At 41.9% G+C, this 12,720-nt stretch overlaps 2 protein-coding genes across 2 annotated transcripts in view; one reads left to right on the top strand and one right to left on the bottom strand.

Moving 5' to 3' along the window:
• The window catches only part of RMND1 (required for meiotic nuclear division 1 homolog), a 630,052-nt gene that overhangs the window by 115,239 nt on the left and 502,093 nt on the right, over positions 1 to 12,720 (bottom strand). The window lies entirely within an intron of this gene.
• The window catches only part of CCDC170 (coiled-coil domain containing 170), a 90,065-nt gene that overhangs the window by 40,328 nt on the left and 37,017 nt on the right, over positions 1 to 12,720 (top strand). Inside the window, exon 8 of the mRNA XM_060205122.1 lies at positions 84 to 269. Coding sequence (XP_060061105.1) covers positions 84 to 269 — 186 coding nt within the window. The remainder of the gene's footprint in view (positions 1 to 83; positions 270 to 12,720) is intronic.

Below are 12,720 nucleotides of genomic sequence, written 5' to 3'. Positions count from 1 at the left end.
GTTGGTGAGTTGCTTGGTGGAAAGAGCGTGAGGTTACTCATTTGCGGAGGGCTGACTGGCTATTATTGTTGCTTTTCTCGAAGCTTCGAGAGCTGTGCAAGGAACATGCTTCGGCAAAAGGCCAGATTGTGACTCTGGAAGAGGTGGTAGATGTCCACGAGATGGAGGCGAAAGCCAGCAGAGAGACAATCATGAGGCTGGCTTCAGAAGTTAGCAGAGAGCAGAAGAAAGCCGCCTCTTGGATGGAAGAGAAAGAGAAGCTGAACCAGGTAGAGTGTACCATAGGCGTGTGTGTGTGTGTGTGTGTGTGTGTGTGTGTGTGTGGGTGTGTGCGCCCGCGTGTCCATCTGTGAGCGTGTCTATCAAGCAGAGGAGATCCGAGTGTGGCCCGAGTTTCAAAAGGCCAGGTGGTGGTGCACCCAGTTGAGCACACGTAGTACTAAGCTCAAAGACCCACGTAAGGAAAGGATCTGGGTTCAAGCCTCCCCCCTCCTCTTCCACTCCCCACCAGCAGGGGGCGGGGCCGCTACATGAATGGTGAAACAGACCTGCAGGCGCCTATCATTCTCTCCCTATCTCCTCTCTCAATTTCTCTCTATTTTCGGGAGTGCTCAGGTGCGGTGGTGATTTTTCCTTTCTCTGTATTTAAAAAAATTTTTTTTTAAATTTATCTTCCCTTTTGTTGCCCTTGTTGTCTTTTTATTGTTGTTGTAGTTGATGTAGTTGTTGTTGGATAGGACAGAGAGAAATGGAGAGAGGAGGGGAAGACAGAGAGGAGGAGAGAAAGACAGACACCTGCAGATCTGCTTCACCGCCTGTGAAGCGACTCTCCAGCAGGTGGGGAGCCGCGGGCTCGAACCGTAATCCTCATGCCGGTCCCTGCGCTTAGCGCCACCTGCGCTTAACCCGCTGCGCTACCGCCCGGCTCTCTCTGTATTTTTTATCTGGAAAAAAAAAAGTTGGTCCCTGGATAGTGACATCATGCAAGGCCTTGGAAAATAAAAGATGAGAAAGAGTAGTAAAAAACATTTTTAAAAATATTGATTTAATAATTGACAAGACCATAGGATAAGGGGGGTACAACTCCACACAGTTCCTGCCACTAGAGTTACGTATCCCAGCTCCTCCATTGGAAGCTTTCCTGTTCTTTATCCCTCTGGGAGCATGGACCCAGTATAATTATGGGGTGCAGAAGATGGAAGGTCTGGCTTCTGTAATTGCTTCTCCGCTGAACATGGGTGTTGGCAGGTTGATCCATACTCCTGTCTCTCTCTTTCCCTAGTGGGGTAGGGCTCTGGAGAGGTGAGGTTCCAGGACACATTGGTGAGGTTGTCTGCCCAGGGAAGTCAGGTTGGTGTCATGGTAGCAATTGCAACTTGGTGGCTGAAAAGCATTAAGATGTAAAGCAGAAAAAATTATTTAATAGTCAGGAACCTAAAAGTAAGAATATGGCAGATGAGATTTGGGGGTCTCCATTTTGAAAAGAGCTAATAGACATATTCTGAGGGGCCCATGACTTTAATAATTTTTGCCTGAGCCCGACAGCTAACATGCAGGTGAGCCAAAGGTATTGTCTGGGGAGATGGTGTCAGAGTTGGAAATAGGACTAGAAAGCTGGATCAGTGAAGAGAGTAGCTCTTAAGTATGGGAAAAGTATGTACAAAACATTTTAAAAAATGTAGAAGAATATCTTTCTTTAGTTATACTACAAGAACCTAAACTTAAAAAAATTATCATCAATCACATTTTAAAAATTAAAATGCTTTTTATTTATGTATTTTTGATAAAGACACAGAGATATCAAGAGGGAAGGGGAAAAGAGAGACAGAGAGACACCTGCAGCACTGCTTCACTGCTCATGAAGCTTCCGCCTGAAGGTCGGAACCTGGGTCCTTCCTCGTAGTAACTTGTGCACTCTACTGGGTGTATTGCAGCCTGGCCCCCAATGATCACTCTTTTTCTTTATTTTTAAATGTAACGTTTTAATACAACAAGAATTGATGGCAGATAATTGCTTCTCTGCTGGACATGGACATTGGCAGGTGGATTCACACCTCTAGCCTGTTTCTGTTTTTCCCTAGTGGGGTAGGTGAGGTATCAGTAGACAGTGGTGAGGTCATCAAGGCAGTGACTCTTTCATTCTAAACTTTAGTTTATACAATGAAATGCTAACATTTAAAAAATTTAAAGTAGATCTTATTTGAGCATAAGAACTAGTACTGTAGGTCATTTTACTTTATGGCACCAAGGAATGAACTCAGGGCGTAGTATAGTGAGATCACCTTGAACAGTCTCTTGGACCTATTTTTTTCTCCTTCTCTTTTCTCTTATTACAGTAAGACCATGTGGTCAGGAAGTCGAGGTCGATTAGCCACCATGTAGGTGAGATTGCATGTGCATCATCTTTTAGTTGACTCTGGTTACTAGCTTGGCTGACTTGATGAGAGGGTTTGAAATATCCAGTTCAGTCATGCTCAGATTCCTGACCCATAGAAACTGTGAGATAATAGAAGTTTGTCGTTTGAAGCCACTAACTTTGGAGCAACTTGTGCTATTACCTAGAGAACCAATCTGCTATCACTGAGGGTTTTTTTTTTCTTTCCATTTTTTAGTTTGTATTTAATAGTGGGTTACAAGATTGTAAGATTGTGTATATGCTTCCACACCACCCGCCACCAGAGTTCTGTTTCCCCACCCTCTCGCCTTCCAAAGGCAGCCAGAATAGTCCTCACAAGTCTTACAGTTTGCTTGCTTTTTCTTCCTTTTTCAAATTCATGTGTATAAGTTCATTAGATTCCATGTGTGAATAAAACCATCTAGTAGCTGCCTTTTACCCTTTCACTTACTTCGATTTATTATAGAAATGGAAAACATATTCTTGAGAAATCCTGGGTAGTTAATATTGATGTACGCTTTATAAATCATCAAAGATTGGTACCTTTTCTCTTGACTATTTTGAGATAGAGAAAAGAGTATTCACTTTAACTGAGGAACTAGCTCAGCAGTAGAACACGGAATTTGCAAGCCTGAGTTAGCTACCCAGAACTGCGTACTCTGGAGCTGAGTCATATTCTGGGCTGTGTCTGTTTATTTCTTCTTTCTTTCTTCCTTTCTTTCTTTCTTTCTTTCTTTCTTTCTTCCTTCCTTCCTTCCTTTCTCTCTCTCTCTTTCTTCCCTCCTTCCTTATTTTCTTTCTTTGTTTTACATTTTTTCCTGCCATGCAGGCTTTTTTTTCCCCCCCAAATCTTTATTTATTGAATAGAGACAGCCAGAAATTGAGAGGGAAGGGGGTGATAGAGAGGGAGAGAGATAGAAAGATACCTGCAGTACTGCTTCACCACTTGTCAAGTTTTTCCCCTGTAGGTGGGGACTGGGGGCACGAACCTGGGTCCTTGTGCACTGTAACCTGTGCACTCAACCAGGTGTGTCACCACCTGGCTCTTGTGTCTCTTTATTTCTAAACAGACATGATTATTTTTAGCACTACATTCCTATAGAAATATGTCCTAGGAGCAAAAGATCATTAGACAACACCAGCTTTCTCTGTGGCTCCATTACTAAAGTTTGTAACATCTGTATTCTGTTTTTATAACTATCATCAAGTCTTTTGTGCTTTGTTTCAATTTCTTTCTACCGACTCAAAATCAGTCTCAACTAACACTGCAACTAACATGATCACATTAATATTTATATATTTTATGAGGGATCTTACCCTGGCATATGATCCTGAGCCTATTCTACTTTGCCTTTGTCCCTGTTCCATGGGCTAGTTGGGATTTGTCCATGGTCCTCAAGACACGGTCTGACCGGCAGTTCAGGGCAGTGTCTGCAGTGCTGGGGTGAAGCCAGGGACATGTTAGCCTCCTGGGCAGCTCCATTCATTGTCATTTTGTCTCGAGTTGGTCAATAATGAACATTTCAAATGTAAGTTCAATTCTAATTCTTTCCCGAGGTTAATGATGCCGCTGGGACAGCCCAGATTTGAGGGAAGAGCCTTTCTTACTTTGAAGTAAAGGTCTCTTTGTGGTTTCCATTCCTTCAGGTCTTGAAGCCAAGCCAGACAATCCCAATTCTGAGATTGTCTCTCACTTACTTGAAGCTGTCTATGGATAAATGCTTTTAGCCCTTTCAATATTTCTTCTTGGAACACAGTTTGAAGATCTTTTCCATGCTTCTCTCTAAGCTCTGATTATAATTTAGTCCAGTTATTTTTGAACAGTTTGCGGGGAGGACTATTTACTCTTTATTTCCAAATCCTCTATTAACTAATACTTTCATAGTGCAATAAACATGAAATAATAGAGAAAGCTGTTTATAAGACTATCTAGAGCACAAGCTTTACTTTTATGTGTTGAAGCTACAAACACAGGATTAAATTTCAACAAATATAATCAGGATAAAACAAGGAGTAGAAAATAATGACATCAGTATACACGTTTTATTTTTTTTAAGTATGTGAGCAGGATTATTATAGAGAATACTATTACAGTGATAGCTTTCTGCCAGCCTGTGTCTTCATCTGGACATAAATGTTAGGACTACAAGTCTCTGAGTTAAACATCTATGTTGCTCACTTTGAACAAATGGCACTTTCATCAATATTTAAAGTTTTCACTGTGTCAGTGAGTGAGTTTCTTGCTTGCTGACATGTACCATCTGACTTGGACTGATGACAATGCCGATATCAAACATTTCCTGTGCTCTGTATTTATTTCTTTATTTAATGTGGTGCTGGGTAGCAAACCCAGGTTACTGCTGAGTCTCCTTCTCGGTCAATTTTTATTTTATTTTATATTTCTTTTGTCTTCAGGGTTATCACTGGGGCTTGGTACTGGCTCTGTGAATCCACTGCTCCTGGCAACCATTTTTTTCTTTCATTTTATTGGATAGGACAGAGATAAATTGAGAGGGGAGAGGGAGAGAGAGAGAGGAGGAGAGAAAGGTAGACACCTGCAGACCTGCTTTGCCATTTGCAGGTGGGGAGCCAGGGGCTTGAACCTAGGTCACTGTGTAGGTCAGTATGCTTAACTGGGTGTGCCACTGCTTGCACCCTGCTCCCCCAATTTTGATTATTGTTTGAGAGAGGAAGAGAGAGAGACAGAGAGAAGAAACACCACAGTAGTTCCTCACTGTCCATGGAACTTCCCGGGTGTTGTCCACAGTGCTCGCGTGTCGTGGAGGGTGAACACAGGGCCTCATGCGCAGAGAGGTATGGAATCCACCAGGCAAGCTATCTCCCAACCCTGGGTATTTTGCTTTTAAAACACTTACAGAAAAACCAATCTCATAGAGGTTTGTTTATCGTAGGAGAGGTTTTAAAGCAATTTCTTCAAGCTCAAGATAGTTATTTGTAACTTGTATCTGAAACAAGACAAGAGTGCTTTCAAAAATCCATATTCAATTCTCTATGGGCACTTTTATCAATTCATCCTGTGAAATATGTAATTACATTTAAATGGTCTTTTGCCGGAAATTTAAGTGAACTTTGATGAATGAGAAGGACTGTGGATTGTATTTAATTAGCTAATTTATCTATTTTGCCACCAGGGTTATCTCTGGCACTCAGTGCTATCTAACTCCATTGTTCCCAGTGGCAGTGTTTTCAAAAAGTGTTTTATTTATTTATTTGATAGAGACAGAGAGCAACTGAGAAGGAAGGGGAAGGTAGAGAGGGAGAGAGAAAGAGAGACACACGCAACATTGCTTTACCATTTTTTCTTTCTTTCTTTTTTTTACCAGAGCACTGTTCAGCTCTGGCTTATGGTGGTGTGGGGGATTGAACCTGGGACTTTGGAGCCTAAGGCATGCGAGTCTGTTTGCATAACCATTATGCTATCTACCCTCCGCCCTGCTTCACCATTTGTAAAGCTTTCCCCTTGAATGTGAGGACCCAGTGGCCATGTTTTATTTTGTATTTCCTCTAGATAGAAGGTGAGAGACAGAGGGAAATTGCAATGGAGAGGCAAAGAGAGAAGGAGAGATACTACAGTACTGACCCACTCCTCACTAAGCTTTCCTCCATGGGTGCTTCCATGTGGTGGCCTGGGTCTTCAACCTGAGTCCTTGCACATAGTAACATGTGTGCTCTACTTAGTGAGTCACCTGCTGGCCCCCAGACTGTGGATTTTATGCATTGTTGTTGTAAACCAACCTTAAAAAGTCACACTGCAGGAGTCGGGCGGTAGCACAGTGGGTTAAGCACATGTGGCGCAAAGCACAAGGACCGGTGTTAAGGATCCTGGTTCGAGCCCCTGGCTCCCCACCTGCAGGGGAGTCGCTTCACAAGCGGTGAAGCAGGTCTGCAGATGTCTATCTTTCTCTCCCCCCTCTGTCTTCCCCTCCTCTTTTCATTTCTCTCTGTCCTATCCAACAACAATGATATCAATAACAACAACTACACCATCAACAACAACAAAAAAGACAACAAGGGCAACAAAGGGGAAAATAAATAAATAAAATAAAATAAAAAGTCACACTGCAATGTGTTTGTACCAGCACGACAGGCAGTCAGCACATGCCATATGCTGCCTACTTCACATGTGAATCCAACAGAGCTGGAAAGTGTCTACACCATGTTCACAGTCAGTGCTAAACCAGCGACAGTTACTTGACAATGCCTCAAAGTAGGTGTTCGCCCTTTGTTCCTAGCTGGGCTATTTAGAATAGCCAAAAAGTGGAAGCAGCCTAAAGGCCCATCAGCAGATGACTGGCTAAAGAAGTTATGGGATATATATCACATGGAACACGACTCTGCCATCAAAAAAGATGATATTGTGTCCATTGGGACAAAATGGATGGAATTGGAGGTGATGACGCTTAGTGAAATAAGTAAAGGGGTGAAAAGCAACGGTCAGGTGGCTTCATTCCTAAGCGGCATCTAGAACTGATACACATAAACTTGAAAAAGAAAAAAGAAAACAGAACCAAGCAAACTGTAAGACTTGTGAGAACTCTGGTGGTTCTCTCTGGGAGATGGGAGGGTGAGACACAGAGCTCTGGTGGTGGGTGTGGTGTGGAGCTGTGCACTGTAATTTTACAATCCAGTATTAATCACAAGCAAACAAAAATAAAATAAAAAAGAGAGTAGGTGCTAGGCCATTTACATTTCATCTAAAGAATGAACCCCATATTGACTTGGCAGGTTATCTGACAAGCTGCTTTAGGAACAGAAAACAGTTTTAGAGGTCTGGGCTCGAACCTGGGAAAGCAACACACCGTCCAGGTGAGCTATTTAGCTGGCTCTGTGGACTGCTGTGAACTAGTCACACTGTGGTGGCCACTTAGTAAGACCCACACATTTCCAGCTCTGTCGTATCCCTGAAATGACTGTGATGCCCCATGTCTACTACGTTTCTGTATATATTTATCTGAATTGAGAGAACTTATTTTGTTTTATTTATTTTTGGATAGAGATAGAAAGAACTTGAGAGGGAAGGTGAAGGTAGAGAGGGAGAGAGAGAGAAAAGACACCTGCAGCACTTTCACCATTTATGAGTTGTTCCCGCCCCAGATAGGTTCACCAGGGGCTTGAACGCGGGCCCTTGCATATTGTAGTGTGTGCTGTACCAGTTACACTGCTGCCCAGTCCCTATTTACTTACTTACTGGATAAAAACAGAGAGAAATCAAGAAGGAAGGGGTGAAAGAGAGGGAGAAAGACATTTGTAACACTACTTCACCTCTTTGAAACTTCCCCCTGCAGGTGGGGGCTGGAGGCTTGAACCTAGGTCCTTGTGCACTCAACTGGTTGTGCCACAGATCTGGCCCTCTATTAAATTTTAATTAAAAAAAAAAAAACAACCCCAAAACCCAAAATGACTTCATTGCTTAATTTAAGCTTGTACTTAATTGGGGGACTTATAATATGTATGTGTATATCATGTATGTATGTGTGTGTGTGTGTGTGTGTGTGTATGTGTATATGTATATATATTTGCCTCCAAGGTTATTGCTGGAGCTTGATGCCTGCACTATGAATCTACTGCTCCTGGAAGCCATTTTTCCCATTTTGTTACCCTTGTTGTCATTATTGTTATTGTCATTAGATAGACAGAAAGAAATGGAAAAAGGAGGGAAGACAGGGGTGCGGAGAGAAAGATAGACACCAGCAGACCTGCTTCACTGCTTGTGAAGTGCCCCTCCTCCCCGTAGGTAGGGAGCTGGGGGCTTGAACCAGAATCCTTAAGCTGGTCCTTGCACTTTGAGCCATGTGTGCTTAACCCACTGCCCTCCTGATCCCCATTATTATATATATATTTTTTCCAGATATTCTCATGTTTAATTTTTTTAAATATTTATTTTATTTATTTATTCCCTTTTGTTGCCCTTGTTGTTTTATTGTTGTAGTTATTATTGTTGTTGTCGTTGTTGGATAGGACAGAGAGAAATGGAGAGAGGAGAGGAAGACAGAGAGGAGGAGAGAAAGATAGACACCTGCAGACCTGCTTCACTGCCTGTGAAGCGACTCCCCTGCAGGTGGGGAGCCGGGTTTCGAACCGGGATCCTTATGCCGGTCCTTGTGCTTTGCGCCACCTGCACTTAACCATTATTATATTTTTATCTAGAGCACTGCACTGGCTTATGGTGATGCTGGTGTTGAACTTGGGACCTTGGTGCCTCAGGCATGAAAGTCTTTCTGTATAACAATTATGCTGTCATCCCAGCCTGGGGAGGCTACATTGAATGATACTGTCATGCTATTTATAAAAACATTTGTTTAACTGTGAAGGGATCATTATTCATTTGTTGCACCCACAGGACTAAATCTTAAGACCAGTTAATTGAAAAAATACTTTTTAAAAAAAGTGGTTCCTCCCACGCATTGAAAGGGCCTGTACTCATTTCTTCTTATTTTTTTTCTTTATAAAATGGAAATATTGACAACACTATAGGGTAAGAGGGGTACATTTCTACACAATGCCCACCCCCAGAGCTCATATCCCATCCCCTCCCCTGATAACTTCCCTGTTCTTTAACCCTCTGGGAGTATGGACCCAGGGACATTATGGGGTGCAGAAGGTGGAAGGTCTGGCTTCTGTAATTGCTTCTCTGCTAGACATGGACATTGGCAGGTCGATCCTCATTTCTTACTGTGATTTCCTCTCTGGAGGTCAGCCCTGAGTCTGCTCAACAGGACCACCTTGTTTCCTGTGCTGTGTGTCAGTGTGGTCTGACAGAGGGGACCCCAGGTCCCCGCCAATGGTCCTGATGTCACATCATTTCAGGGTATCCTTGAGGTAGCCACGCAACGTGACTCCACTCTTGGCTTTCTCCCCATCGCTCTAGAGATAATTGCATTTGCGGTCTGAGCCCATCTGTTTGCAGCAGATCATCCCTGTGCCCCTGAATCCAGAGACACTTAATCAGAGCACAGCCGGGAGCGGCCTCCCCAAGGCCGCCTCACTGACTCCCAGAGTCCTGTATTTCATGCAAGAAGCTATGTCTCCTTCTACCTGGTTGAAAATTACTCAGGCAAGAAATCGGATCTGACCTCATGTCCCACTGTATTATGATAACAGACTTGTTTTTTAATTTATGTTGTTGGGGCCAGGCTGTGGTGCACACACATTAATTTATGTTGTTATAAGACTTGTTATTCTGTGTGTGTGTGTGTGTGTGTGTGTGTGTGTGTGTGTGTGTATGTGTGTGTGAGAGAGAGAGAAAGAGGAGGAGGAGGAGGAGGAGGAGGAGGAGGAGAAGAGAGGGAGATAGCATTGCTTGACTTTGGCATGTGGCAGTGCTGGGGATTGTACCTACGACCTCACATAAGCAAGTCCACAGCTGAGTAGCTCTCTCATGTGACTTTTTAGACATCCATCTGCACAGGTGCTTTGGATTTATTGAAGGGGGCTATTTTGACTTTTGTCTCTAAGGCAGTGAGACAGTCTCTTACTACTAGGGTGGAAACATTACTTATAGCTCAAATATCTTAGTTTGTTTAAAGGCCCTTTGGTGTGAATTGCCAGTTAATTATTTTACCTCAAACTGATGATATATGTTTTATGTATTTCAAGAATTAAAAAAAAATAATACCTTATTGAAGTATTTTCCTTTAATTCTTAACTAGCTGGGCATTCCACAGCACCACTGTTTATTTTGGGATTTTTTTTTTTTTTTGTAAATAGTTTGTTAGAAACATTACTTATTTTGTGGCCCAGGAGGTGGTACAGTGGATAAAGCACTGGAATCCCACGCATGAGGTCCTGAGTTCGATCCCTGGGATTACGTGTGCCAGAGTGAAGCTCTGAGTCTCTCTCTGCTCCTTCTCCTCTCATTAATAAATACAAAAATCTTTTTTTTTTTTGAAATCACTCATGAAATACTGAATGATCTCACTTGTAGTTGGAATTTTACATAAGGACAGAGATTGAAAACACAAAGAGAAACTTGGACTGGATGTCGTGCATTACATCAAAGCAAGGGACTCTGGGAAAAGGGGCAGGGAAGGGGTGAAGAGAGCTTTGGGGTTCTGTTGCATGATGCTTTAAGAGAACTTGAGTTGTGGGTAAGAGTGTTCTGCAAAGAACTTTTATGGAAGATGAAAAAAGCACCTAGTGTGGATAACTGCATTGCAAGCCAGTAATCCTCATTAAGATAAAAATGAAAAAAAAAAAACAACAACATGAGTTTGCCTTGGAACCTCCCTCTTTTTGCATTAGAGTTTTTTTTTTTCCTTCAATACATAAGGGGTAACATATGGGATTTTTTGTAACCGTGAAGGATTAGGATTAATTTTTATCCATGCATTGTAAAATTTAGGAGATTGCTTTTTCTAAATACAGATGAGACTGGAATTTCTGAGTTAAACCTGGGCCCAATATGTAACCACCAGCATGGGCAGCAGTTGTTCTAAATGAACAGTTATTGTTTTACTCTCAGGAAGGAAACCCATAAAATGTTCACATATTTTATTTGTGATTAAATGCTTTCGACTTTTTCCTCTAGGGCTTCTAAGTTCATTAGTGGCAGCATTGAGCAAGGGACGAGTTTGGGAAGAAAATGGGGACATGAAGCTGTTACCAGGATCTTGAACAGCAAAGCATTTTCACAAAATAGATGTGGGAATTAGTTATTATCCCGTGAGGGTGGCAGCCATCTCTCTCTCTCTCTCTCTTTCTGTCCACTCACTGACTTTTCTTTCACATTGATGACAGAGACCCCCTTGATTAAAATTAAAAATCATAATGAAGCAAAATAAAAAAGAAAAGATTTCCAGGAAAAGAAGGAAATAACACTCTAGTTATCATTTTTCTCTTCTCTTCAGGCTGTTGGTAGAAAGACATTTCTATTAAAATCTAGTTCTTTTTAAAAATATCTATTAGTGATTTAATAATGATGAACAAAATTGTAGGATAACAGGGGTACAATTCCACACAGAGTTTCACGTTCCATCCCCTTCCATTGGAAGCTTCCCTAACCCCATCTAGAGGGATGTTGCCTGTATTTTAACCATCTTTGTGAAATGTGAAAGGCCAGTTTCAACATAATATCTGCTATCTGAAGATGGTTCCTTTCCGTTCTTTTTGCCCCTAATATCCTATACACCACTGCAGTACATGTGATGCCAAGGATTGAACCCAGGGCCTCATACATACAAGTCCTATATTCTACCCACTAGGCTACCTCCTCAGCTTCAACAGTAAAGATAAAAACTTAAAAAGAATCTTGAGAATGCCCCTTTGGCCCTTTCTGCATTATGGAGAATAGTTGTAGACGTATAGGTGATCTTCCATACACTAGGTATTATTAACTGTTTGTGATTAATTAATTAATTAATTAATTAATGTTAAAAGACATTATGCTCTCTCTTTTCTTCTTTTAAAATATTTTCTTTATTGTTTATTCGGTAGAGACAGAGAGAAATTGAGAGGGAGAGGGAAGATAAAGAGAGAAAGAAACACCCACAGTGTGGGACCGGGGGCTTGAACCCAGGTCTTTGTGTGTTGTAAAATGTGTGCTCACCAGGTGTGCCACTACCCCACTTCTTATTATTTTAAAGACTTTATATTGTGCAAGTTGTGTTTCTTAATTTAATTAATTTGATAGGACAGAGAGAAATTGAGAGGGGAGGGGAACATCTTTATGAGATAAGAGATGAATGTTGGAGAAACTGTGACTCTGTTAAACCATATATAGTGACCTTCTTTTTAATATTTATTTATTTATTCCCTTTTGTTGTCCTTGTTTTTTATTGTTGTCGTCATTGTTGGATAGGACAGAGAGACATCGAGAGAGGAGGGGAAGACAGAAAGGGGGAGAGAAAGACAGACACCTGCAGACCTGCTTCACCGCTTGTGAAGCGACTCCCCTGCAGGTGGGGAGCCGGGGGCTCGAACCGGGATCCTTACGCAGGTCCTTGTGTTTTGTGCCACCTGCGCTTAACCCGCTGCGCTACCGCCTGACTCCCGTATAGTGACCTTCTTAAGGAGAATGCTACTCTCGATGTCAAATGGTATTAAAGAAGGCATCTTTATATAAATCAGGGTTAGCTCTTACAGGGCTTCGAGGCTTTATTTTTGCAGAATCCATTTCCATGAACACCGTGCTGTTAAACCAAGTTGTATGAACGTGCCTTATCCATGGGCTGGATCTACCAGTGTAGTAGCCAAATGCTTTACTTTATTATCTTCTTCCAGAGGTTGACAAAGAAAAGCCGTATATGTTAATTTCTTTTTTTAAAAAAGTCTAGTAATTCTTACTATGTGCGCGTAACCCAGCGTGC

This window comes from Erinaceus europaeus, chromosome 13 (assembly GCF_950295315.1).
Source record: "Erinaceus europaeus chromosome 13, mEriEur2.1, whole genome shotgun sequence".
NCBI classification, from domain to species: domain Eukaryota; kingdom Metazoa; phylum Chordata; class Mammalia; order Eulipotyphla; family Erinaceidae; genus Erinaceus; species Erinaceus europaeus.
This window is presented reverse-complemented; position numbering and strand designations above follow the sequence as displayed.